General features: G+C 56.2%; 6 protein-coding genes and 3 non-coding genes across 9 annotated transcripts; 7 read left to right on the top strand and 2 right to left on the bottom strand.

Annotated features, from left to right (window-relative positions):
* Positions 1 to 644: 644 nt before the first annotated feature.
* Positions 645 to 2315, top strand: LBRM_17_0700 (conserved hypothetical protein; the record flags this gene model as incomplete). Its single annotated transcript, XM_001563787.1, has 1 exon — positions 645 to 2315. One exon carries the CDS (start codon positions 645 to 647, stop codon positions 2313 to 2315), a length of 1671 nt encoding a protein of 556 aa, XP_001563837.1.
* Positions 2316 to 4714: 2399 nt separating this feature from the next.
* LBRM_17_0690 (putative protein kinase) lies at positions 4715 to 6811 on the top strand (the record flags this gene model as incomplete). Its single annotated transcript, XM_001563786.1, has 1 exon — positions 4715 to 6811. The coding sequence occupies one exon, from the start codon at positions 4715 to 4717 to the stop codon at positions 6809 to 6811; it is 2097 nt and encodes a 698-aa protein (XP_001563836.1).
* A 526-nt stretch (positions 6812 to 7337) lies between these two features.
* Positions 7338 to 7410, bottom strand: LBRM_17_tRNA3. The gene has a single exon. It is a non-coding gene; the product is annotated as a tRNA-Ala (tRNA).
* A 57-nt stretch (positions 7411 to 7467) lies between these two features.
* Positions 7468 to 7550, bottom strand: LBRM_17_tRNA2. Its single transcript has one exon. It is a non-coding gene; the product is annotated as a tRNA-Ser (tRNA).
* A 76-nt stretch (positions 7551 to 7626) lies between these two features.
* On the top strand, positions 7627 to 7698 carry LBRM_17_tRNA1. Its single transcript has one exon. It is a non-coding gene; the product is annotated as a tRNA-Asp (tRNA).
* A 5398-nt stretch (positions 7699 to 13096) lies between these two features.
* On the top strand, positions 13097 to 14491 carry LBRM_17_0680 (conserved hypothetical protein; the record flags this gene model as incomplete). Its single annotated transcript, XM_001563785.1, has 1 exon — positions 13097 to 14491. One exon carries the CDS (start codon positions 13097 to 13099, stop codon positions 14489 to 14491), a length of 1395 nt encoding a protein of 464 aa, XP_001563835.1.
* Positions 14492 to 15261: 770 nt separating this feature from the next.
* LBRM_17_0670 (conserved hypothetical protein) lies at positions 15262 to 17406 on the top strand (the record flags this gene model as incomplete). Its single annotated transcript, XM_001563784.1, has 1 exon — positions 15262 to 17406. The coding sequence occupies one exon, from the start codon at positions 15262 to 15264 to the stop codon at positions 17404 to 17406; it is 2145 nt and encodes a 714-aa protein (XP_001563834.1).
* Positions 17407 to 18077: 671 nt separating this feature from the next.
* LBRM_17_0660 (conserved hypothetical protein) lies at positions 18078 to 19163 on the top strand (the record flags this gene model as incomplete). Its single annotated transcript, XM_001563783.1, has 1 exon — positions 18078 to 19163. One exon carries the CDS (start codon positions 18078 to 18080, stop codon positions 19161 to 19163), a length of 1086 nt encoding a protein of 361 aa, XP_001563833.1.
* Positions 19164 to 20996: 1833 nt separating this feature from the next.
* On the top strand, positions 20997 to 24617 carry LBRM_17_0650 (conserved hypothetical protein; the record flags this gene model as incomplete). Its single annotated transcript, XM_001563782.1, has 1 exon — positions 20997 to 24617. One exon carries the CDS (start codon positions 20997 to 20999, stop codon positions 24615 to 24617), a length of 3621 nt encoding a protein of 1206 aa, XP_001563832.1.
* Between the last annotated feature and the right edge of the window lie 2086 nt (positions 24618 to 26703).

Genomic DNA, 26703 nt, shown 5'->3' with positions numbered 1-26703 from the left:
ACGTAAGTGTGTGTTATTGTGCGTAGATGTCTCACATGTGAGTGGGCTCCTCCCCGACCCCTTCCGAGAACGAACAAAGCAATCGGGGAGTGGGAGGGCAAATGAAGGGCAGCAGAGAAACAACGATGAAAGATACACGTGTGCGTGGCTGGGTGCAGCCATCGCCTTCTCTGCTTGCTGCTTCCTTCCCACTCCCCCAGCCCCTCTCCCCTCTGCGTCTCTGCTGCCCTTCTTTCCTCTTGCACTTTGACTTGACGCTCACCGTACCAGCACATCCTCCCTTCCTCCCTCTCCTTCACTCGCTCACTACACCTCCGTTTCCCCTCCGCGTGCGGGTGGGCTTATGGCGGCAACGGTGACGGCATCCCCTACCACCACTACCCACCACCCTCCATCCATCTTCTAACACGCGCGCACGTATCCCTGTATGTCGAGTACCGCCCCGCCCTGCAGTGGCGCCTTATTTGGTTTTACCTCTCTTTGATTCCCCCTTTTCGACTTCCCTTAACACTGGCCTTGACTTTCCTCCGTCATTACTTCCTGTTTTCCGCTTAATTGCACTCTTTAGAAACTCTCCCTGCCGGTGATCCTCCTCCCTCCCCTCCCGTCAGTCTCTCTCTCTCTCTCTCTCTCTGTGAGTAGCAATGTCGGCGTCCACCACGGAGCTGTTCACCAATGAGGGCACCCTCTATCAGTACGCTGGGGAGGAGGGCGACCACCCCTACTACAAACCTCTCGGTGATGTGGATGCCTTCACCATCTCCCTGGTGAAGCACAAGAAGGCTCCAGGCACTGCCGGCAGTGACAAGAGCAGTGTGGAGTACATCATCGCCGTGGCGGAGGATGGGGAAAATGTCTTTGAGCAGCCCATCGGCGTGGACCTTCAGCTCTCCTACTCCGCCCCAGCTGCGTCCGTCCACTGGCCAGCGATCATTGATGAACAGCTAGAGACCGTAGCATTCCGCTTCGCCGCACCGGCTTCGCGTGCCGGGCAGGTGACAGCGCAGATGCGCATGCAGGAGTTTGTGGAGCTGTACAACCGCTGCACCTACAGCCTCCTCACCGGCTACGACGAGGTTGACCCGCAGGATGAGTGGTACCAATACCTCGGCGGCGCCACCACCCGCGAGGTCCGCAACGAAGACGCCACCGAAGCCGTGTTCGAGTTCGACGCTGCCCAGTTGACGAAGGCGAGCACAGGCTCTGGCAATATTTGCGCCGCGGAGTCGCTACAGTTTAACCGCATCCTCGTTGTCAAGAAGGGCAACGAGGAGGCCAGTCTGGAGATGCAGGCGCTGCCGCAGACGGAGCGAGGCTTTGACCGGGCCGCCATGGAGAAACTCGTCGTGCGCGGCGTCGACGACACCTCCACCGGCACTCTTCTGGAGAACGGCGACGCCACTATGCTGCTCTTCGGCGGTCGCAAGGCGGCGGTGCAGCAGCTGGATCTCACGCGCGGCACCGTGGTGCAGGAGTACAAGCCAGCGGATCTGCCCCTGCAGAGTGTAGCCTACGCAAACCACACAGCGGCGAGCTCCGGCTCTGTCTACACGTGTCTTGGCCGCAACGTTGCCTTCAACATCGACGTCCGCATGGACCCCCGCAACTGTGTTATCATGGAGGACGGGAAGCAGCCGACAGACTACGCCTTGTTGTCACTCCGGAAGGACTTCACCTGCCACGCCACCTCGCAGAACGGCTACCTCGTCATCGGCGATGGGTGTGGAAACATCCGGCTCTATACCGGCCCGCCTGGTGCACGCAAGCCAGACGGCGGGTACTTCCCGAAAGCTGCCAAGACGCTTTTGGACACCAAGATGCCAATCGTTGACATTGACGTCACAGCCGATGGCCAGTACATCGTCGCGACCTCCACCTCGTTTCTGCTGTTCATCGAGACCAAGTACGTGGACAGCAACGGCAAAGAGTCGACAGGGTTTCAAACTCGTATGGGAGTGCAAAAGCCGCAGCCGATCATCCTTCAGCCTTCACCGGAGCAAACACTGCGCATGGGTGGAGCTAGCATGGTGCGCTTCCAAAGTGCGAAGTTCGACCGTTTTCCTGGCACCAAAGAGCTGTGCGTCACTGCCAGCTGCGGGGACTACCTACTGACGTGGTCGCTGCGCGCGATTGAGTCGTCGCAGCAGAGCGGACGCGCCGTTGTGAACTCCGCCGTGGCGGTGGGACAGACTGTCCTGTCGACCTCTGCGAACCGTGCTTCGCATGTCGGCTTCCTTACCGGCAACGGCGTCGGCGTCGTACCCGTGCATGAAGCGAAGATGATGAGTAGGGCGTGGACATGGGGAGCCAAATAAGTTGGAGGCGACTGTTGCACTACACTTCCTCGCATGGGTGTGGTAAGACTCGTCTCCCTCCCGTTGCGCGGCCTGCCCCCCCCCCCGCTCCCCCCGAAGACCTGCGCTTGCTACCCTCCCACACACAAACGCACACAAAAGCGGCCACGCATACGGTAGGAAGGAGTGCCTCTTGGGCAGCAGAACGCCGAGGAGTGACTCCCGCTCTCCCCCCCCCCCCCTTTCCTCCTCACCGCTTTACTCGCCTCCCTAAGCCAGCAAGCGAGTGCACCAGCGCCTGTGGAAAGAATGTGCTTCCTTTCCCTTGTTCTACCCGCTTATGCTTGCACGCTGGTCTCGTGGCGCAGCGGTGCGACAAGACCAGCGGACGATCTGGTTTTCCCTGTCCAGCGAAAGCGCGACCTTTCTTCTACCTGCCAGTGCTGCTTCTAGTTTCCGTTGTCGCTGCGAATGGGCTCCAGGGACCTTGTGGTCCCTACACGCTCGCTGCCTCCACTGGCCGTGGCTTCAGAGCGAGTCTCGTCCACCCGACCTCCTTCATCTCCCCACCCGATGAGGCGGTAAGCGCGGCGGACGGGTGGCCCCGCACTCTTGTCGGTGCACAAACGCGGCACATGCGCGTATCGATGCTCCAGTATAAACGACGCGCTTTATCCCTGCCGGTATGGCCTCGGTGTGAGCGGCGTGGCCGCACGCACAGAGCCCAGAAGTCGGATCGGTCGAAGCGAACGCACCGACGCGCTCATGTGGCCTCACTGCGGTTTTCTCTCCCTTCCTCCATCTCTGCCTCCTCACACACACACACACACACGCTGGTGGAGTGGAGGTGTTGTCAACTATGTTACAGGTGTACATGCACTTCTCCTGTAGAAAATCGAACGAGGAAACGGCCTGCGATGCGAAAAAAGGGTGTGGAGGAGGGCGGTAGCAGATGCCCGCAAGCCGATTGTCCCACCCCCTTGCGTGGCACTCCTGCTTCCATGAGTAGGTGTGCGAAGGAATTCGTGTTTAGGGATCCCTTACGCAACGGTGCGTCTGTGTGTATAGGTGGAAAAAAGCAAGTCGGAGGGATGGTTTGGTGGTGGAGGTAGAAAGGGGAGGGGTGCAGTGTGTGTGTGTGTGTGTGTGTGTGTGTGTGTGTGTGTGTGTGGTCAAATTGCAGCAGGAATGCATCCTCTGCGCCCCTTCCCCTACTCCCTCCCCCACCCCCGTCGCCCTGCGCCTGTATCGCACATACACGCACAGGTGCACCCCGAAACACCTTGTAGGTTAATGCCCTGCTCATGGGAAAGTGGAAAAAACAAAAAAAAGAGAAATCAGCGAGGATGTCATGTGTTCTTCTCTTGAGCCTTCCAGGAGGGGGAAGGGTGTCGTTGCGCCGGCCCCTCAACGTTTCTGCATCCTCCGCATCCACACACACACACACACACACGTGCCTCTTTCTGTGTGTGTTTCTCCGCTCTCGCATCGTGTCCTCTTCCTTTTTTTTCCTGCTCTCTCCCCCACCCCACCCCCAATCCCCCTCTCCGCCTCCCTTTGCGCCGTTCACGTGAACACACCTACACGTACACCAACACGCGGGCATGTGCACCGACGCAAAGTCTCATGTAGTGTTCGTTGGCCTCTCCTTTGTTTTCTCCCTGTAACCCCTCTTACTCCATCTATAGCTTCTCTATCACTGCTGTTTTTCTCGCATTATAGATCGCGCACAACCCCTCCCCTCCTCCAAACTCACAAGCCACAGACAACCTAGACTCAGAAACATACAAGGGGGAAGAGACAAGCAGACCCATATATATACATATATATATATGTGTGTGTGTGCCTATTACATCAGGTTCCCTGTCCCAGTCACCACCACCACCCTTCGTTCCTCTTCCCCAGTCCAAACCCTTTGGCACCTCCCCCCTCCCCTACATGTTCCCTCTCTTCTCTCCCTAGAAACTCCACATCCCAACTTCGCCTATTTCGGGTGGAGCTGTTTTCTCCTTGCTCTCCTTTACCTCCATCTCCACCTCACTGCCTGGCCTCATCCACTCTCTCACCACCACCTCTACGTATCCCCTCCCCACCCCTTCTATTCTCTGTGCGCGAGGCAGATACGTACATCGCTAAACTTCGCTCTCTCTCTCTGTGGCTTTTCTCCTCCAGCCCCCTCCCCTCTTTCCCTATTTCCCAGCAAAGACCATCTTCAGCTTGTGCTCCGACTAAATTCCCGCACGCCAGTACGCAACCCCACTGCCACTCACCTACCCCTGCAGAGAAGCGGACTTGTACACCCCAGCTACCACTTATAGATCGACGCACGCAGACACGCACACCGCCTCCGGCCTCTAGGCTCCTCCACTTACCCCCTGCATTCTCTGCCTCTTCACCAGCACCCGCGCGCCGCCGCCGCCATGGAGCGCCTGCAGCGTGTCGGTGCCCGCCCCGGCCCCAACCTCGCCCCCGATGCACCCACGTCCACGTCGGAGCTGCCAAAGCCAACATTCCAGCCCGGCAGCAGCATCTACGAGATGGATTCCAGCGGCCGGCTGCACCGCTTCCAGTGCGGCCGTGTGCTCGGCCGCGGCGGCTTCGCCAAGTGCTACGAGGTGTCAGACGAGACCGGCACCTACGCGCTCAAGGCCGTCAACCGCGCGTCGCTGGAGAAGCCTAAGACACTGCAGAAGCTGCACAGTGAAATCAGCATCCACCGCCGCATGAAGCACAAGCACGTCGTCGAGTTTCTACGCACCTTCCGCGACCGCTACTACGTGTATATGCTGTTGGAGAAGTGCGACCACGGCACGCTGATGGACCTGCTCAAGGTGCGTCGCTTCACCGTGGCGGAGACGCAGTACGTGATGCTGCAGTGCCTGTCAGCACTGCAGTACATGCACAGCGAGTGCGTCATCCACCGCGACCTGAAGCCCGGCAACATCATGCTGGACAGAGAGCTCAACATCAAAATTGGCGACTTCGGCCTCGCCGCAGAGCTGCAATACGACGGCGAGCGCAAGCGCACTATCTGCGGCACGCCAAACTACATCGCCCCTGAGATCATCGACCACAAGAGCCACGGCCACAGCTACGAAGTGGACACGTGGTCGCTCGGCGTCATTCTGTACACGCTGCTGGTGGGTCAGCCGCCGTTCCAGATGGAGGATGTGGAGTCGACATACAAGCGCATCCGCCAGTGCCGCTACGACTTCCCCGCCAGCGTGCCGGACAACGCGCGTGATCTCATCACCCAGATCCTGCAGAGCAGCCCGGCCCACCGCCCCACCCTGATGGACATCCGCCAGCACTCCTTCTTCTCGTCGTCGCCACCGCCGCCGCTGACACCGCCGGCGTCGCTTGCGTCCTTTGGCCTGCCGGTTCCCGGCGCCACCGCGTCCGCACCGATGACGACGACCGCAGCAGTCACCACCACGCGCTGCGCGCGCCGCGGGCCGGTAGTGGACATGCATCACCCGCTGCCAGCGCCATATGGCAAGGACCTGTTGGGTGCTCCCGCACAGCGTGAGGTGCTGCGGCCCATCAACGCCAACGTGCCACCGCCACACGGCGCGCCGACGTCGCCACGCCACCTCGCAAACCTCAAGCAGCAGCAGGTGACGCCGACCCCGACGCTCCCTGGCATCGACGCGCACGCGCGCGGCGAGATTCCACGCAGTGCACCTGCGACAGCAGTGGTGCCGCTCTCGGGCCGCTGCCCCGCGTCGCCGCAGCAGCAACGCCGCGACGACGCCAACGCAGACGAGGAGGAGAAGCAGCAGCTGACGGCGCTGCACGACCACCTGCACCAGACCTTGTGCGGCGACGCCACCGCCGCCGATGCTGCCGACAGCGAGGCGCCGCCGCCGCCGGTGTGGGTCACCCAATGTGCCGATTTCTCGTCCAAGTACGGCATGGCGTACCGCCTCAGCACCGGCCAGACCGGCGCGCACTTCAACGACTCCACCAAGATCGTCTGGGAGCCCATCACGGACCGCGTGGAATATTATGCGCGCGTCAAGATCGAGATGCCGGCACGCGACGGCGGCACCGGACTCTTCGCGAAGGACGAGCTGCAGGTATTCAGCATGCACAGCTACCCGCCGGAGCTGGAGAAGAAGGTGACACTAACCAAGTACTTCAAGACCTACCTCAGCCGCGTGCAGAGCTCGCCGGACAGGGTAGCGGTGGTGGCGTGCTCACCCTTCCTGCCGGTGGCACCGCCACGCTGCACCGACCCACACACGTCCAGCGACTTTGTGTACGTCAAGCGCTGGCTGCGCGTGGACAGTGCGCTCGTGTTCCGGCTGTCAAACAAGACGGTGCAGGTGTGCTTCGAGGACGGCGCCGAGATCATCCTGAGCTCGGAGTGGCGCGTGGTGACCTACACGACACCGTCGGGTCGTCGCCGCACGCTGCCGCTGAGCGTGGTGGCGACGGAGTGGGAGGAAGCGGCGGAACGGCTGCGTAGCACCAAGAGCGTATTGTATCAGGTCATCCGCGATCATTGCCTGTAGAAGACCAGTCACTCGCGTGTTTGCCGCACGGCTGGCCGGGTCTCCCGTACACCCCTCATTGTTTTTGATAGATCACATTAGAAGTCTGCTGACGGGGGACACCTCAGCGTGGTGATGGGCCCCGGCGCCCACGACGCAGCAAGGCCAGGGCGACGCATCGCTGCTGATGTCGGCGGCGTGGCGCCCAGCGCCGCTTCGCACCACGCGATGGACCTTGAGAGACCGAGTGGAGCGGAGTTCAACCTATGCGGAATGGCAGAGTGGACACAAAAAGATTGCATTAGAAGCTGGTTTGATTTTGATGCGCTCAGAGCAAAAGCCACTGCATTGACCTACACTACGACGCCAACGTGCACCTGAAGGGCAATGAAACCACATGCTTGCAAGTTGGCATGAGTGAATATGCCGGCAAGGGGAAACGCAGAACTGAAATCTGGATGATAGGTACAAAAATGGAACACTTCGCCTCGCTCGATACTCGGCTGGATCCTTTTTTTCGTTTAAACTGCCGGCCTCCTACAAAAGCTGGAGAAGTTGGGTATCGATCCCAATACCTACCGCATGCTAAGCGGTCGCTCTACCATCTGAGCTACATCCCCACAGCGCAACACGAGCACCAGCAAAACCTACGAGTGGTAAAAACGAGCTTTCAAAAGGTCGCAAACGGAAGGGTTCGAACCTTCGCGTGAGATCACACCTGCTTAGCAGGCAGGCGCCTTAACCACTCGGCCACATTTGCACGCGGCCCAAAATCCGAAAAGAGCGAGACCAGTTATTCACCAAACAACTTCTCATACGCTTAAGTGTGCTACGAGTTCTCGGTAGTATAGTGGTTAGTATACCCGCCTGTCACGCGGGTGACCCGGGTTCAATTCCCGGCCGGGAAGTTTTTTCCCCCGTTTTCCCTCATGAACAATAAGTGCGATCAGGCCGCCTGCCTTGAGACCCTTACCTTCCGATCACTCTTTTTATCCGCGGATCATATAAGCATGCTGAGGCGCAGAGAATGCAGCGACCCAAGATGTACTTGCAACTACCCTTTCGTGCACGCAACGGCGGGGCGACGTGAACACCAGCCCAGCCCCCCTCCCCCCACAGGAATCCCCCGACAAACGGCGGCGGCGACCACCGGCACCGCCGGCATATCAGAGGCATGAGTTTTTCACAATGGTTCTGTTATCCACGTCAAAAGGAAGAACTTCCGCTCTCCTGGGATACCCTCCCTGGCGCCTCACCCTCCGAATCGCCAGCCTGTGCGGCGCTATTTTCCGTGCCGAAGGGGAGGGAGGTACGTTGGCACGAATCGGTGCCGATATCGCGTGGGATGCGGCAACGCAGAATCGATCGAGAACAACGTATTCATGTATTGGCGCTGCATGTGCGTCCAAAATTGAAATGCACAAAGGAAAATATTGACGAGTGGTCTGCGTGGGGGTATCGCGCGATATGGGGGGAAGAACCCGCGCCGCCTTTTGGATGACGCCCGCCCTCGCCATTTTTGATCCCGGCCACCCGCGGCGCCCACTTTCAACACCGCGTTACCAACTTCGGCGACTCGGATATCCACGCCACACACAAACACAGGATGCAGCCTCGTCGTGTGTGTCAAAGGGGTCCCCGTCCCTGCACTAAAACTTATACTAGCAGTAAAAAACACCGCGGCTCATTTTCAGTGCCCTTCCCTTTGCTTAACGACACAACGCGACACCACATAATTCAAAGGAAGCCGCGTTTCTGCGCAGGGGTGGTACCCCTTGGTGCCGGGAGCCCCCGCCCCTCTTTTAGAAATAACGAGGGCCCGCGCCTCCGCGGCGAGGGGGCACCAACCCGCAGAAAAGCACGCTGGCCCGCCAGCCGGCACGCAAGCCGGAGACATAGAGCCAAAACCGAACGAAGCCTGGGATCCCCCTGCGCCCCTTTGAAACAGTGCGCCGCACCGCCTCGGTTTTCGAAAAAAAAAAAAGCCGCCAAAATCACCACCACCGTACGGAAAGGTTCAGCTGCCCAGTCCTTGGCCAGCCGGCGCAGCTACCCGCCACGAAACCAAGTAAAAGGAGCACAGCCGGCCGCCAAGGGAACCGCGTTGAGGCACCCCCGCCAGGATATGAACCCCAACGCCCGGCGGCGCAACCCCCCAACAACGCTTTACGTGTGCAACGACGTCCGCTGCATAATGGCCAAAAATAATTTCGGTTAGTGTTTAAAAAAAACACCCGCAGAGCAACTGCCACCGTCCTGTGTGATAGAATGCTCGCGAAGATATTGATTTCTTGAAGACAAATAGAGGGCGAGAAGGGAGAAAGATTTGTGGAAGGCAGATGGGTATGGAAATAATCTTCGCGACCCCATTGGGAAGCGGCAAGGCAGGCACGCAACCACGACCGCGGCGCCGCGTCATGATTATGCCGCCGGTCCCCTCTACCGCGCTCGGTCGCGTGAGGAGCACATCAAGTCGTCTTGGACTTCTTTTGTGTGCTTTTTCTTATGGCTTGGCACCGGTACCGGGGAAGCCTCCCCCACCGGGTGCCCATTCATTACGGTCAGAGGGCGGCATGCCAAACGGACATGCGGGGAGTCGCCAGAAGAAAGGAAACGAGTCGGTCAGCCGCCGAAAAAACAATCAAGCTACCAGCGCCAGCACCAGCGGGGCACGCAGGGACGCACGTACACGAATCCAGGCGGCGCTGCGGTCGCCAAATCTACAAAAACGGAAGCTACAGAACCCGAAGGGATCGCTGGGAACAATCGGGAACCCATGCCGCAGAGGAAACTACAAAGTCAAAACTACAAACGCACAAAAGTAGAAAAACAGGGTGGGCTGAAAAGAAAGGGGAACTGGGTGGATGATGGGCGCGCCCACTCGCTTCCAATCGTGTCGTCCGCGAGGGTCTGTGCTGTCCAAACCCGTTCCCGCACCTGGCTCGTCGCGGTTCAAGGTTTCACCTCGCCAACTCCGAGTCTCGGGGCGACGCTGGGTCCGAAACCCGCGGAAACCAGGGCCGAGACCCGATTTGAAAACGGTGCATCTCGTGCGCCTTCGGGGACGAGTCCCCAGGTGAAGACCGTTAGGGTCCATTTTCAGGGAAGGGAGAAACAGCTTAGCGCCAGGCGCCTGCCATCAGGAAGGAAAAACAAGAGACAATGAACAATGGTTAAAAATGAGAAATCACTTGAAAATTTACCTGAAACGAAAGCAATTCATTTTACGAAAAAATACAACTCGCCTCCTGCGTTGGTAGGCTCGACATGCGGTTCGTCCACGCCGTGGTCGGCACCCGCACCCCCCCCCTCGGTTCCCGGAGCACCCACCCCGCATCCGCGGAATGAAACCGGTTCGCCGTTCTGTGGCCTTCCGGTCCGTTCCGGACATCCGAGAGATTCGTGTCTAGGGTTGGGTGGGTGGGCGTTTTTTCGTCGCGGGCCGCATGAACTCCACTTAGTGTGATTACTATATACATTTGGGGAAGAGATAGAGGGACAACAGTAAAGTAAGAATCCATAAGAAATACGGATCCGTTTCTCGCTATCGCTCTCTGCGGGCCCGGGTCCCCCACCCCAGCGGCCCAGGGGGACCCGGGCGGTACCCGGACCCTCCTCCCGGGAAGAAACCCCGGCAGAGGCACACGTCCGTCTCCGGCTAAACACGACACAGGTGGAAGTGAGGAGTAAGTTTCCGAGAAACACACACTCACTCAGAATTCCTTTTCCAAGGATAGCAGAACACTGATTCAGCTATCGATCAAATTTCCCAGATCCAACGCCACATCCCACCAACCACCCCCACTCCCCCCCCTATAAGGTCAAGTGCCATTCGATTGCCTTTGTGGTTTTACACGCCGCCAATTGAACCCCCCCCCCTGCCACACAAAAAGGGAAGCAGCGCGGAAAACACGTTTCCAACGCCATTTGTGCGACAAACGCTGGGGCTGTGGATTGATTCCTTTCCATATGCGCTGCCATCTGCCGCAAGGTGTTCTGAAGCAAATATAATGTGAAAATGCCATTCAAAAACGGAAAAGCCTAACATGTTTAGGAATGAAGCCGCCAGGGACAGAAAAATTTGTCAAACATTGGAAACGGATCCGCATTTCATTTTCCTGGACCCCCCCCCAGGGGCAACAAACGGCCCGTTGTTTACCCCAGCGCGGAAGCACGGGGCACAGTACAAAAACACCGCTTTCATGCTTTGAGCATGCTTCCCCTAAGCTTCAGGATTGCCGACCTGAAATATTAAAAGGCCTGCAGAATAACTAGAACTCTTTTCGCCCCCTTAGAGCAACACCAAAAATCCAGGGGAACGTTTGGAACGAACAGGGTGCGTTCTGGCTTCCATAGCATTCTGTAAGGGCAAACTCGAATTCTTCTTTGTTCCCGGCCCCAGTCCCGCAAAGACGCCGGGGGCCAAATTTATTACCGCCTCATGAAAGCAAATGCACATTGCAGAAAAAGGTTTGGGTTATCCGATGCATCCCGTGTAATGGCGAAAATAAAAGAATGGCGCGTGCGCTTGGGGCGGCCGGGCGGCCGGCGCTTTCGCCCGCAAGGTTAGCGGCGCGCCGTCCCCTCTGCCAACTGCAGGGGGTGGCCTTCACCCCTTGCTTTTTCAGCGGGGTCCGGGAGCCTCAGGGTTACCCTTTGGTCGGGCACAGCTGGACCAATTACACGAGTCCAAGAGGCATTCTTTTGACATCAGATTAATGAAGCACTAAACAAACAACAATTCGGTTTGGTTTTCTGCAAAAAGAAAAATGGGGCGGAGCTCCTGGCCTTCATCCGCCTCTCCTTCTGCCAGCGGGGTGCTTTTGATGGGGCGCAAAAGCCTCGCAGTTCCCACAACGCCAATGGAAATGACAGACATTCTCTTTCCTTCCGCGTCCGCTCTTCCATTCCGCATGGGTCAGGCCCCACACCGCCTGGCCTCTCTGGGTCCACCGCGTGGCGCGGGGCGAACGCACGTGTGGTCGCAGGGTGCCACGTCGCCGGCATCAGCGGCGATGCGTCGCCCTGGCCTCGCCGGGTCGTGGCCTGGGGGGGGGGCCATTTCTGGCTGGTGGCGGGCGGTGTTTGCCTCCGGCTCCTGTTTCCTTATTGGCATCGGTGGTCGTGGCCACCTGAAAAGTGGGTGCCTCTTGCGGGTGGCGCGGTGCTGTTAATGAGCCTGTGTTGGGCTTCGATGTCTTCGGGCCTCAGTGGGTGTTTGGCGTTCGTTTGCTGTGTTGCGGTTTGGCTCGGTTTTGCGGGTTTCCCTGGGGCGGCCGGGTTTTTTGTAGGGCGGCCGCACGCTGCTTTGTTTGACTGCAATTGGCGGTGCGCTCTGCCGCGCCAGGATGCGTGAGCGAGTTCGAAAGTGTGCCTCACCATTTTATTTGTGGAATGCCTTTCTGGGGTGCTGATGGCCTTTCTTCGGCGAAGGGCGGGGGTGCGTTTGGCTCGTGGCATGAATTGGTGGAAAAAGTGGTTCTTCGCGGTAGTGGTTTTTGAGGCCAAATCGGGTTTCTTTTGCTTTTTGTTCGGCGCGGCCTTGTTTCGGGTGGGTTCGGTCCGCGGGGCCTCCCGGGGTCCATCGCGTGGCGCGGGGCGGCGCCGGGTGCGCGTCGTTGCGAGGGGCGGGCCCCTGCGCGCCTCCCGTCCGCGGGACCGCCCCGCGGACACCCCCATCACGCCGACCGCGCCCGCCGTTTTGGCGGGGCAAACGCGCGTGTTGTTGCAGGGCGCCCCGGTGCCACGCCGCCGGCATCAGCAGCGATGCGCCGCCCTGGCCTCGTTGCGTCGTGAGCGCCCGTTTCTGTCGAAACCTGTTATTTTTACTCTGCTCTAAGGGCCTTTCGCGTGTGAAGAAGAAATAAGGACAGCTAGCGTCTTTATCAGGAAGATTACAGGTTTCCATTAAACAAGGAACTGAAGAATAGTCAGAGGCGGCGCTGCGTTGTAGTCAGTGGGTGTATCGTTTTTTTTTTTCGTGAAGCGTTTATTTTGCAGTAGGTGATCTCCGCGAGAAATATTACTGATTGTGCTTCAGGAACTGATTTTGCCAGGCAAAAAAATTTCCCTATTGTAGAATGGGGTTCTTAGCCCTTTACCATATGTAGAGCGCTTCAAATGGCTTTGGTTCTTGTGTCACATGAGAGCTGCTTAGCTGTTTGAGAACTCTGTGACAGATGAACAATACTCTGCACTTGTAGGTTGTACATTCCAGACTGATTGTGGTGAAGTTATTGCGGTGTTGTAGATGCTTTTAAAAACTGTTCACTTATTTTCTTCCCCTCAATTGTTACTTAATTGCCAATGCACACATATAAGTGCACAATTTCGATAGCTAACATAATTGCGAACTGCCGGAAGGAAGTGTACACGAAAAAAGAAAAGATGTCGGACTGTGCAGCAGCTGCCGAAAAAGTTGAGGCAATTCTGACAAGTGCCAATGCTGAAACTGCTGCTACTGAAGACAACGCCTCGATGGAAATGCAGGAAGACAATGCCAACACAGAAACTCTCCCTGTGAAGACTCCTCTCATAGAAAGTGCTGGTAAGAAATGGCCTCAAAGAGATAGCCTACTTTCTGAGGAGGTGGGTACCGCCACCGCAAGTGAGATGAAAGAGGAGAACTCATTCCTAGTGACTCCGAAGCTTGCCAATATTCCTGCTGAGGACTCTACAGAAACACCCAGTGCGGCTCCCGTAAGCATTCCCGGTGAGTTGTCTGCTATGGAAGAGAGTATGAGCGGCGTTGTGTTGACTGGTGAAAGCCCCCAAACGGACACTACCTCACCCAGCACACCCCGAAAGCCACAAAAGGCAGCCTTCAACGTTGACGCAAAGCCGTTTTCCCCTGTATCCCTTAGTGATCCGACACTACAGGCAACTTTGGTTGGCGAGACCAACGGGGTCTCGATTAAAATTGGCCAATGGAGTCCACAACCATTTGTTCCTATTTCACACATATCGCCAGCAGTCCCCGCTAATGTTGCTCACGTACCGTATGCTGCTCCTGCCCATGCACCAGCGCCAGCGGTAAAAAAAGAGATAACGACGGGGAAGGATTCCCTGTCAGCTTTTGCGAAACCATGGAGCCCTCATCCCGAGGTTACGGTAACTCCTATCGTGATTCCTGAGAGCGAAGTTATCATCCATCCAGGCTCCTGGTCAGCTACGATTGTGGATGGAAAGGAAGTGATAGCTCCTTCTCCTATGGTGCTGAGGAAATCGAGCACCAATTTATTTGCACACTCATTCTTCATTCACCCTAAAGGTCTCAAGACTGTCGAGCTCGAGCTGTTCAACTACTCCTGTGCAAGGTGCACTGTGAAGACGTTGTACGGTCGACTTTCGTCACGCCAACCGGATGCGACAATGCGAAACGTCAGCGTAGACGTTCCACCTCTCTGCGTAGCGCACCTCATCGAACAGATCACCAAGGTGAAGGTAACAGCTTTGCACTTAAACGAGTCAGAGGGAGCACATTACGACATTTGGCTTGATAAGCCAAATATGTCAACGCAGCTTGTGGAACTCATATCTGGAAATCTATGGGCAACACCGATGCATCATGGGTATGCTGTGATGGGGAAAAATGAAGAAGGTAAGCGCTATCTTCGAAGCTACGTTGAAAGGCTGAGGGACTCGAAGCCGGCAGGATCAAATGTGTACGATACTGCGTTAGTGGAAGTGAAGGAACATTAAATCACTAGTTAATAAGGTTGTTTAGCGGCTCTGTTTTTTTTTTTTCTCTTGCCTTTCTAGCTCTACCAGCGCCGAACAACCGCCGGTTTCCACAGCGCCCAGTGCCCACGACGCAGCGAGGCCAGGGCGATACATCGCTGCTGATGTCGGCGGCGTGGCGTTGTGGTGCCCTGTGACAACGCGCACGTTTGCACCACCCACATGGTGGGCAGAGCACCATCGCGAGCCGAACGCGTCTCGCCCGGCCCTCACCGCCTGGCGACGCGGACGGCGGCCGGCGTGATGGGGGTGTCCGCGGGGCGGCCCGCGGGCGGGAGACGGGCAGGGGCCGGCACCTTACAACAACGCGCACTCAACACAACTTCGCACCACTCGATGGACATTGAGAGGCTGAGTGGAGCGGAGTTCGACCTATGCGGAATGACAGAGTCGACAAGCTAAGAAAAAATCTTCTGTGCCGATATTCTTGCCATGTGCTTGATGTACAAATCGCTTTGTATGTTCGATGAATTGATTAGTGGTAGGAGTACCCGCTTTTCAGCGCAAAGCTGTGTTTGAGGTTTGGCGTCTGGACGCTTACTGGGATCGATGCGCGCGGATGAGACTCTCTGATTGCCATGGAGATACCCTACGTTATATCTCTTTGATTTTCACTACTTCCTCTTTTTCGGACTTCCTTCCACGTAACAAACAGCAAATATATTCAAGAAGCTTTTTTTTTGTAGACCACAGGTATTCTTTTCAAAGCGTCTCTACAAACGACAAAAAGAATGTCAAACTCTTCGACTCCCGATGCGAAGGTGCAGGTAGTCACGACAAGCAGCGCCGAGGATCAACTTTTCCACCAGCTATTTCCACAGCTACGTCGAAACGAAAAACTGGTTCAGTCATGCAATTGTGGTCTGATACGACGGAAACTTGTGCGAATGGGGAGGATGTATGTGACACCTCTACGAATTTGCTTCACATCGTCGTTTATTGAAGAGCCTCTCTTTATTCTCTTGGAGAACGTGCTTACATTGGAGAGGAAAGCAAGCTTTGTCTGCGACACCATTGTTGTAGTCACGAAGACACAAGTGGAGCATGATTTTACAGCTTTCATTTCGACGGGGGTGACTCAAATGTACAGCTTATTGAAAACTCTGTGGTCTGTTCGCGAGAAGTACACTGCGGACAGGGCTAGGTCCCTTTGCCCTGACGATAAATCTGACGCTTCGTCCGCGACTAGTTCTCTAAGTGGTCGTCTTACAACTGGAGGTAACTCAGCTGCTTACGGCAGTGGTGCTGAGGCACGAGACAGTCAGTCCCAAGACACACACCCCCTGTCAGCCAGCAATTGGCTGAGCACAAACGGTAGGCAAGACGCCGAGGACTGTACCGAGTGCGACCGAGCTGCCGTTTCCCTACGTGCTTCGTCTGTGGGCGCACCGGCTGTGGTAGAAAAGCAGAGTACCAGTGGATTGTTGCTGGAGAGAAGTTCGTTACAAAATCGAAAAAGTGGACCTCAGGAAAGTAGCAATGACGTTCAGTCTGGGACAAACCCGGAATTTCGGCGCTTTTTCCCGTCGATTCCTCAGACAGAAACAATCAAGGACTCGTTCACGTGCTGCTACCAATTTGGGGCCAGCCGGCTGGGAAAAATGTGGGTTACCCAGAACTTCATTCTCTTTGTTTCGCCGATGATGGAATCACGAATAGAGATCAAGTTCTCCGATGTGGAGAAAATTGAAAAGGAGCAGAAACTTGTCCTGCTCGACGGCTTTTACGTGCAGCTCAAATCTGGCTCCTCGCTGAGCTTTTCAAACTTTACGAGCCGCGATGCTGCCTTGAATGTGATCGAGTCCACATTTCAGGCCTCAAAGGCTCAGCAGAATGGTACAAAAAAGGACACTGGGGTCTCAGGCCCACTCGTCTTCAAGACAACGACGAGCGAAAATGACGAAGGCAAGATACCCGCCGTGGCGTCGATGGATGCGTTCTCGCAGGTGGAGACAGAGTATGGCAGCGCACTTAGCGACTTCTCGTGCTTCGAGAAAGAAGTGATAACACCTGTGAAGCTGTGCACGGGGAAGGGAGTGCTCGACGTGTTCGGCGTGTGCTTCGATGATGACACCGCGCTGCTGGAGGACTATCACACAGAGCGGAAGGACACGTGCCAGAAGTGGGAGTCGTGGCAGCCGACGAAGGACGGCGGCACGTTCCGCGGCCAGCGCCAGTTTACATGCACGACGCTGGTGAGGGCGATGATGGGGAAGCCGTACGCGTACGTCGAGTACCAGCGCTACGCCCTATTCAAGGTGAGCGGTACCCCGACACTCGCGGTGCAGTTCTCAAGCCAGGTGCCCGGTGTGATGTTTGGCGACGCGTTCCGGGTGGAGGCACTTGTGATGTTCACACAGGTCGGCAGCGGTGCGTCGGCCGAGGTGACGATGCGTGTATTCGGGTACGTGCAGTTCCTGAAGAATGTGTGGGTGAAGGGCCGCATCTTGTCGACCACGATGGACACGGAGCTGCCCGAGGGGTACAAGACTCTTGCTAAAATGATTTGCGGGCGGGTTAAAAGTCATCAGAGCGGAGGCGGGACGGAAGGCAGTGCAGAGGCTGACGGGGAGGCAAGGAAAGAGGGTGGGACCCAGGGAGCTTCGTCGATGTCTGAGTGTATGCCATATGTTCCTCTGCTCTTCAAAGTGTGGGCATTGGAAGGGTTCACCGCCAATGTTACCGTTCTCGCGCTTTCTGCGTTGTGCTTTTTTGTTTCGCTTTTTTGCTGCCTTATCATGAGTTTCTCCCCCATAAGGGGTTTCAGAGAGCGAGGCGTGCTGCAGTCTCTCACGTCACCGCTGACTGCTGTGGTCACTGCGGTGGTGTGCTTTGTGAGCTTTCAGATTGGCATAACTGCGTTTGTGTCCCTTTGACGCGTACGCCGAGAAGAAACTGGGGGACTTTCTGTTGCCAAGATCAGTGGGACCCCCAGCTGATTACCACGTGTCTCAGTGCGAAAATGGCGGCAGCGTTTTGGAAGCAAAACGTCACTGTTTAACCTGCAGGCCCTGTGCGCAAAGGAGTCTCTATTGTGCCAGCTGCTGTTACGAACCCTGAGCTGCACAATTCATTCTTGTAGGGCTTATTTTTTTACCCCCATGCTTCACTGGCCCGAGTTTGCTGCTTCTATCCTTGCTTATATGCATTATTGAACTCATGGTATGTGGTACAGTTTTCAAGCGCAAGTAATGGTTAGTGACTAGAGGTGCCGCATGCAAGAGGTGCTTTACTACACACGGGCGTAGCGAGTGCGAAAAGAAGGCCCTGTGGATCAGCCTCGCAGGAAGGTTATCCTTCTATCAACGTTCTCTTGCCACAACATTTTCATACTCATTTGATGTTGATTATGGTCTCTACGCACTCCATTATTCTCCGTTTGCTGCTTTTGATATCCTAGTTGTGTTTCACGAGGGGGTGTTTGCAAATCCTAGTGCCGACTACAAACTTGTTTGCAAATAGTTGACCCTCCGATACCCGTCTCGGTGATGGGCCCAGCGATACAGCCCACATCAATTCTTGCGTAAACCGACTTCTAGAATTAAGAATGGAATTCAAGACAACGACGAGCGAAAATGACGAAGGCAAGATACCCGCCGTGGCGTCGATGGATGCGTTCTCGCAGGTGGAGACAGAGTATGGCAGCGCACTTAGCGACTTCTCGTGCTTCGAGAAAGAAGTGATAACACCTGTGAAGCTGTGCACGGGGAAGGGAGTGCTCGACGTGTTCGGCGTGTGCTTCGATGATGACACCGCGCTGCTGGAGGACTATCACACAGAGCGGAAGGACACGTGCCAGAAGTGGGAGTCGTGGCAGCCGACGAAGGACGGCGGCACGTTCCGCGGCCAGCGCCAGTTTACATGCACGACGCTGGTGAGGGCGATGATGGGGAAGCCGTACGCGTACGTCGAGTACCAGCGCTACGCCCTATTCAAGGTGAGCGGTACCCCGACACTCGCGGTGCAGTTCTCAAGCCAGGTGCCCGGTGTGATGTTTGGCGACGCGTTCCGGGTGGAGGCACTTGTGATGTTCACACAGGTCGGCAGCGGTGCGTCGGCCGAGGTGACGATGCGTGTATTCGGGTACGTGCAGTTCCTGAAGAATGTGTGGGTGAAGGGCCGCATCTTGTCGACCACGATGGACACGGAGCTGCCCGAGGGGTACAAAAAGATGGCTGCGATGGTTGTTGCCAAAATGGCTGGTCAATCAAGTGCTGCTCCTGCCGTTGCCGCGGCGCCTGCGGCTGGTGAGCAAGCAATCAGACCAGAAGTATCGTCACTCAATCCATCTCTAAAGCCCCAGACAGCTCTGCAGCGCAGCGTCATGGCTCATGGAACCACAGCTCTGGCTGCCTTAGTTGTCGTAGTGTGTTTGAGAAGTGCTTGGCAGACTTTTTTTATTGCCAGGGTGTCGGTGTCGAAGCTTTGCGTCGCAGCCCGTGTAGGTGAGTCGGATCATCTCGACGGTGTGTGCCAAATGATGATTGCCGAGTGGAACGGGGTGTTGTCAGCGGCACGGCCGGCGCTGGTAGCTGTCTACTTCCTCCTCATCTCAATCTTCTGTGGAGTTATGTTCAAAGGTATCGCTCTTTCAGAGGCATATGGAGAGGGGAGGCGGACCTCCTCTAGGTGATTGCTCGTCAGTGCTTCCCTGTTTTTCACCGCTCGAGCCTGGTTCATGGTTCCCGGCAGCACCAAGAGCACCGCGCTTATCTCACTCTGTACTGCTTTCTTTAATGCACTTCGCCAAAAGGGAAAGAGGCGTACAGACTCTCTAACACGCCCGCGCGATATCAAACTCTTGTCTGCACTTTTCACGCACACAAACACATGGACACCTATGTACACGCACAAGCCGCTAGCTCATTTCACTTTTTGTTTTCACCTATTGCGTTTGCTCCTCGTTTAGTTTTACTGCCACTGCGCACCTCTTTCTGTACCTATGTGTTGATCTCTCTGCTAGCATACCAATGCTGCAGAGAGATAGACGGAGTTCGACACCCAACAAAACGGTATCAACAACTGGGCAGAACAAGCAAAACATCAATGAAAATGAAAGGCAATTTTCTTTTCCGCTGCAGAAACTGCGAACTCGTTGAGCGCTGGGGAGATCGAGTACCTCAACTCACGCCAACGGTCCACCTCGAAGGGGGCAAAGATGACTGTGCCAGGCGTGAGGAGTGCTTTAAACTTGGTCGGTTCCCTTTTTGCGCACGTGACTACCAAGCCACATCCAACCACGATAAAACAGATGCCCCATGCCCATTGGTCTCTCTAAATGACCTCTCTTTTTTTCGTTTTACTTGCCCTTTCACTTGCTACCTCCTGCATGTTGCTCTTTGGTCTTTTGACACTCTCCCAACAATGGCGCAGAATGCACTCGGGCAACACCCCGACCTTCTCCTGTTTTCTTTTCGTCATACCATAGGCTTGAGGGAGACTGGTACAACTACTGACCGAGTTCTTTCCCTGTCCTGCCTGCCCCGGCTATTCTCCCCCCTTCTTTTCCCCACTTTTCTCCACATTTTCCTGTATCACTAACCAGCGGTCTCGTTTGTCTAGCTTTGGCATCTGACTTCACGTGCCGCGCAAGGATCTGCACTTTTCTGTGTGCACGCGCAGGGTGTATCTCTTCCTACCCTTTTTCACACACGCACAACGTTAACGGGCAGAAAGAGTCCCGCTTGCCCCTCTTTTTCCCCCTCCTCCTCTCCCCTTTAGCTACTCTTGTTTTCTTCGTCATTTCTCTCTAATCGGATGTATAAGCACAACCGTATCGGACTGCGATTTTTTGTACCGCACACACACTTCCACCGTCGTCACGGTTGTACCCTTGTGCGAGCACACTCAACGCGCGGGTCAGTCTATCACCACTGTTTCTCAATTCTCCCGTTTTCTTCCTTCTGTGCTTAGAGTACACCGATCTGCCTATTGCTGCGACGCAGAACTGTTTCATAAGCTCACCCTTTGCTCTTTTCGCCTCGCCTCTTTTTCTCTTCTCCGCGGCAAAGTGGTAAAGAACCCAGCCTGCAAAGGAAAAAATACACACGAGAACATCGGCTTTCTCCTGTCTTTTCAAGACAGCGCACCGCTGCCGCAACGTTGCCTGGTCTTCTCCCTTTTTCGTTTATGCCACGTAGTGTAAATGGGTGAGGATGGCCGGATGAGTAGCCAGCTAGAGTGCTCATGCGACGGGGTGAATGAGAAGCCGTCGAGGCAGGCGTTGCCGCGCGCGCATCTGTCGCTGTCTGGAGAGACGGGAAGAGCACAGAGAAACGGAGGTAGCAGTCATGGAGGCTTGGTGTCTCCGACGACAGCGAGCAGCAGTATTACCACCAACGGTCGCCGCAGAGAGTCCGCGTCAGCGATACACCGAGTATCCGCACCTGGCTCTCCGTCGGCCGTCTTTGCGCCTCCCTCCACTCCATCGCCGCATTACGGCTTCCGTAGGAACACTGCCAACGTAATGGCAGCTGGTCGCCGTGTGTCTCATCGGAGCTCGTCTGCACCGTCTGCTGCCGCTGGTGATTGGGGTGCCTCACAGGTAGCGTCGTCTGGGATTGCAGAGGCGGTGCTACCCGGCTCTCGTAACAACAAACACGTAGGCGGCGCTACAGCGAATGCATGGACGGGCAGAGTGGACAGCCGGAGCGGCTACTACGGCGATCTTACTCGCTCGTCTCGCAGTGCGCGACAAAGCGCCAACAAGGCTGGGGGTGGTGCGGTGGCGAGCACCACGACTCCTGGGACTTTCCCCGGTACCCACGGGCATTTTGATCAAAACACAGTGGCGTCTGGTGCAGTGACGGGGCCAAGCGCGGCAGGTGACTGCTACACGACGTTGCACGGGTACAACGGTGACCGTGTTTTTCAAGTGGACGACGATGAAGCTGCGGCAACTTTGCTGGGAGAAAAGAACTGCCCCGTCACAGAGTTTGATGGACGGATCGGGTATCGCTATCCTCTGCTTTGGCGGGCAGGTAGCAGCCCTCCCGCTTCATTCATCACGAATCAAAGCAGCTCATCACGCCACCATCACCAGCAGCTGTCGCCGCGTTTGCATCTTTACTCCTCGCCGCCGGTGTCATCTTCCGCTGCGGAAATTGGGGAGTCCCGTTCACCAGAGCTGGTCACCCGCAGCGATGGAAAAGGCAATGCTGAGGAGGCAAGGGGGCACCGACACTACTCTCGCCATGCCGGAGTCACGACCTCTGTGGCTGTCGAGCCACTACCCCGAACCTCCGCGTCGTCCTCGTTAGTAACATCGTCGGACCGGTTTGCGGGGTTTACAACGGTGCAGCAGCAGCGTTTTGAGAGTCAAGAATTTGGCCCACCAGGACACGAACTCGCGCGGTGGAAAATGTTAGAACTGATGCGGCACTGGATGAGCATGCCAAACACTCGAGCCAGCCTCGATGCAGTCATTCGAGACGTGCTCGTGGACGCTGGAATTGCAAAGGCGAAAGAGGCGTGGGGTGGTGGCAATGCCTGCGTTGCCGTGTCACGCGCTAGTGCATCCTCCGTTCAGCCACAGGAAGCTGAGGGCTTTAGTCAGCCTGTCGCAACATGCGCCAGCCCACCTTCGATAGAGGCGCCGCTGACGAAGCTGTCCCCCAAGAACAAGCTGATTACTAAGAGCGTAGCACTCGAGTCGGGCAGTGAGCTCTCCACATCCACCACTCACGGCGAGGAGGGCAAGAGAAAGCTGCAGTGCACCAAGAAAGGATCAAGCCCTGTGGCTGACGAAGCCCTAGCTCCATCGGGAGATCAGGCCACTCCTGGCTCCCTTCTGCCTCCGCCCTCCACTGTGACTGGGCTCTTTTCTCCTGCACTCGCGGAGCGAAGGTCTACGTCGCCACCAGGTGAGGCGGCCCCTACGACAGCTACTGCTGGAGTGCGCTCAGCCAGTGCCCGTCGACGCCGACGGAAAAAGAGCAAGGGTGCCACTTCTGCACAGGAGGGGCGGGTGCCACCTGCGGACGGATCGCTTTTGCTGCCATCACGAGACGTAAAAAGGGACCCTGACACATCCACTGCGTCACCTGTGCCGTCACTGACGCCAGAGAGGCGTGTAATATCCCTGACGCCGAGAAGTGGTGACGCCTCGCCTGGTACGGCGGCGTCGTGTGAGTGGACCGATCCTGCGAACGACGCAAGAGTCTCACCTCGCCGATACACTGAATCTCTATCCTTGCATCGTTCGGCATCAGAGGTGACCCTTCCCAACTCCTCCCGAACCATTGCCTCTACGCACCACAGAAGCCCCAGCAGCAACAGTTTGAGAGCAGCGCCATCGCGGCGGGAGGCCACATACGAGGAGATACCCCGCTTCTACTTTCCCCTCGGTCGCCCGACTACGGGAGAGAAGATGATCAGTGGACCGCTCTCCACCAAGCACGAGAACCCTCATTTGAAGGTTGCAGACGGTGTCTCCATCTCGTCCCCCATGTACGACGGCGGGGAGAGCGGATGCTTGGGCGCGAAGGCGGGGTCGCTCGTCGGAACCAACGATGGTAGCTTGCACCTCTCTGAATCGCGACGGCCGCAGAGGGTGGCACCTATGTCACAGCTGCACGCGCTCGATGACCGGCAGGTGGCGCATTACATTCAGCGCGAGTTTAGCCGTCTTCCACCCTTTCCTCGACATTCTCAGCGAGTTCGGCTGCTGGGTGGACGTCTGCGCAGCGGTGGCCACGGTACCAACAGTTTACCCTTCGCCAAGCAGGAACTACTGTACAAGCAGCAGTTTACCCAGTGCGTGCAACGCCTGTGCTCCCAGTGCTTTGGTGTACCGCGGTATTTTGCCTTTCTCATAATGCGGCTTATACAGTGGGAGGTGCACGATGGCAACGTTGGTGCGCCAGGGAATCATAGCTCGTCTCAGACACGCCACGCCAACGGCTGCCTGGGGTCCTCGTCGTCGCTACTGAGTCACACCACGAAGGGCAGCGGTGGTGCGACTGGACTGCCCTCCGTTTTCCTCATTACGGCACAGCACATGAAGGATTTCTACGAGGCCCACCTCAAGAACAAAGACACTGTGCGGCGCATTTTCGACTTGCTGATTCTCTCTTCCTGCTTGCCCACCTCGCCAGCGGCAACGGCCTCTCTGGCGGCTATGAACGGAGGAACAGAGGCAAACGACCAGTCTGTCTCGACCTCAAGAGCTTCCCTTAGCGCGTCGCCCCTCCGACCCTACTTGCTACCCCAGGACTTCGTCGCCTACATCAGTGTTCTTCTCACCTATCACCCAGGTCTTGCCTTTTTACGGCAGACACCTGACTTCCAGACCAAGTACCTCGACACCGTCATCTACCGCATCTTCTACGAGCTCGACCGCTTTGACCGAGGTTGTATTCGTTATTCGGAGCTGGCTACGTCGCGGCTGATCGACGCCTTTCGCCAGGTCGATTCTGTCGAAGACATCAACATGGTGCTCCTCTTCTTCTCCTACGAGCACTTTTACGTGTTGTACTGCCGCTTCTGGGAGCTAGATGAGGACCGCGACATGCTACTGGCGCCAGAGGACCTCATGCGGTACGCCCCGGAGGATGTTATGAACCCGTGCATCGTACAGCGCATCTTTGCCGGGGTTGGGCGGCGGCGCCGGTGCAATGTGCTGCATCGCATCGGCTATGAAGACTTTGTTTGGTTCTGCCTCTCGGAGGAGGATAAATCCACACCGCAAGCTATCCGCTACTGGTTTCGCGTTCTTGACCTGGACGGAGATGGGGTACTTTCTGTGTATGAGCTACGCGAGTTTTACAACGCCACGCGTGACAAGATTCTCCAGTACGTCCAGGAAGGGGTTGTCACTTTCGAGGACGTTGTGTGCCAGGTGTTCGACATGATGCGGTGCTCTGAATATCGCGGCCTCTTTCTCTCAGACCTCATGCGAGAGCCAGAGGCAGCTGCGGTGGCTCTGAACCTGCTGACCAACGTGGTGAAGTTCTTGCAGTTTGAACAGCGCGATCCGTTCGTATCGCACGAAGAGCGCTTGTTAGGTGGCCCAGAGCAGTCGACATGGGACCGTTTTGCCCGTCTAGAATACGACCGCATGGCGTTGGAGACAGATGGAGAGGGTTGACCACTCTCTCTCCCTTCCTGCATACGATGGAGGCTATTTGCGTAGGAGGTCATTGGGGGTGGCGATGACCCACTTTTGTTGTCATTTTATCCTTTGCAACTGTATGTCGCCTCTCTCATGTTGTTCAGTGGCAGCCGAATAGGATGCCACGCACCGCTTTGCTTCCCTCTTGTTTTTTTTTTCCTTCTCGTTATCCCCTTACTGTCGTCCTCCGCGGTGAGTGGGTGTGGGTCAGAGGTATGCGAGCTTGGCGTTTCTCAAAACCCACCACCACCACCTCCCTTTTTGTACATTTCGGCTCTTCCTGTGTGTGTCTCTGTGTGTGTGTGTGCTCGTTGTGCTCGTGTACGTTGATTCCCTCACCCCTTCCCGCATCTCCTTTGCTTTTGCCTTTCCGTGTTTACATTGGTGCTTTCACCCCCAACCCACCCCCTTCTTTCTCCTTCCCGTTTGGAGGCTGTCCTCCCTTTCCAGATTGATTTATTTATTCTTGTCTTTTTTTTTTCGTCTCGCTTCTGCACCCACATCGCGGCACGGGTTGCTGCGTATGGGGGTGTGCGCCTTTCGCCTATATTTTATGCGACGAGGTGGTCAACGCAGAGCGAAAAAAAAAAGAGAGGACTTATAGATGCCTGGACGCACACACACACACACACACACACACAGACACCCAGACACCGACCGATACCGACATACCTGCATCTGCTTATGCATGTCCCACACACCATCTGTGAGGATGAGCTCGGAAGCTATTGTGCTGCTTTTTTTTTGGATTTATGTAGCCCACACATACACGAAGAAAAAGACACACATCATTCTCTTTTTCTACTTCCTTTGTGTGGTTTCCTCGAATAACAAACCACCACGCGCAAACAGGGAATGACGGCACCGTCACAGTCAGCACTAGATATAGACAGAGGCTTGTTTGCTTCTTCCACCACCTCTCTTGCCTCTCTTTTAGTGTTCCTGCTGTTGCTGATTCATTGCTGGACTTGTCTCCACCTTTGGTTTCTTCTCTTAGGTTCATTCCCTGATAACGAGGAACACCTCAGCATGGCGCCGGGACGCCCCGCGACAACGCGCACGTCTGCACCACCAACGTGGTGGGCAGAGTGCCATCGCGAGCCGAACGTGTCTCGCCTGCCCTCGCCGCCTGGCGACGCGGGCGGGAGACGAGCAGGGGCCGGTCCATTGCCACAACGCGCGCCCAGTGTCGCTTCGCACCACGCGATGGACATTGAGAGGCCGGGTGGAGCGGAGTTCGACCTATGCGGAATGGCAGCGTATGGAGACGTAAAAACGAAGGAAATCCTGCGTCCATTCTTTGCACACGCACAAGTGTTTTAATTTACACGTGGCGCTCATGTGTTTCTTTCTCACTTTCACTGCGTGTGCGGGTGCGAAGGGAATAGAGGAGGCTGATAAGGGGGAGGGGGAGTTCAGGATTGTCGTGATTTATGGGAAGGGAGAGGAGCGCGAGGTCAACAGGGCGTCTTTTTTCTGTTGCCTGCCGTTTTTTTTCTTCTTCTCATCTTCCTTGTGCTTCATCTCATCTTCGCTGCATCATGAAAGCAATAGGAAATGAACAGGAAGAGAATGAGGAGGACAAGAGTGACAAGTGCAGTGAGGGGCAGCTTGCGAAGACGATGCGCACAACAAAGCAGAAGCGAGGAAAACAACGACCACCACATGCAGCAGCAACCGCCATCGTACAGCATTTGTTTTCATCCTGTCTCCGTGAGGGGGTCAGCAGCGGCTAGCATGCGAGAGAGCACGGGCAACAAAGGACTGAGCTTCTGTACCACAGCTGGTTCTCGAATCACACTGACAAGCTCCATGCACACAAATTCGTGTGCTTGTGTGCGTATGACGATAGAGGCTAAATTCCATAAATTCAGCACACGGGCTTCCCCCTCCCTATGTTGGTGAATGTGTAGCAAACACACTTCAGTTTTCTCCTCTTTACAGCTTCGTGCACTCAGTGACATTCTGCTTCTTTCTCTCTTCCTCTCTGTCCCCATACTTTTTCCCTTTTCGGTCCACTGACGCACTACTTCAGTACCCCGTATCGACTGCTACGACCTTT

Source organism: Leishmania braziliensis, chromosome 17 (assembly GCF_000002845.2).
Source record: "Leishmania braziliensis MHOM/BR/75/M2904 complete genome, chromosome 17".
Taxonomy (NCBI): domain Eukaryota; phylum Euglenozoa; class Kinetoplastea; order Trypanosomatida; family Trypanosomatidae; genus Leishmania; species Leishmania braziliensis.
The sequence above is the reverse complement of the archived record's forward strand: the minus strand, read 5'-3'. Positions and strand labels throughout refer to the sequence as shown.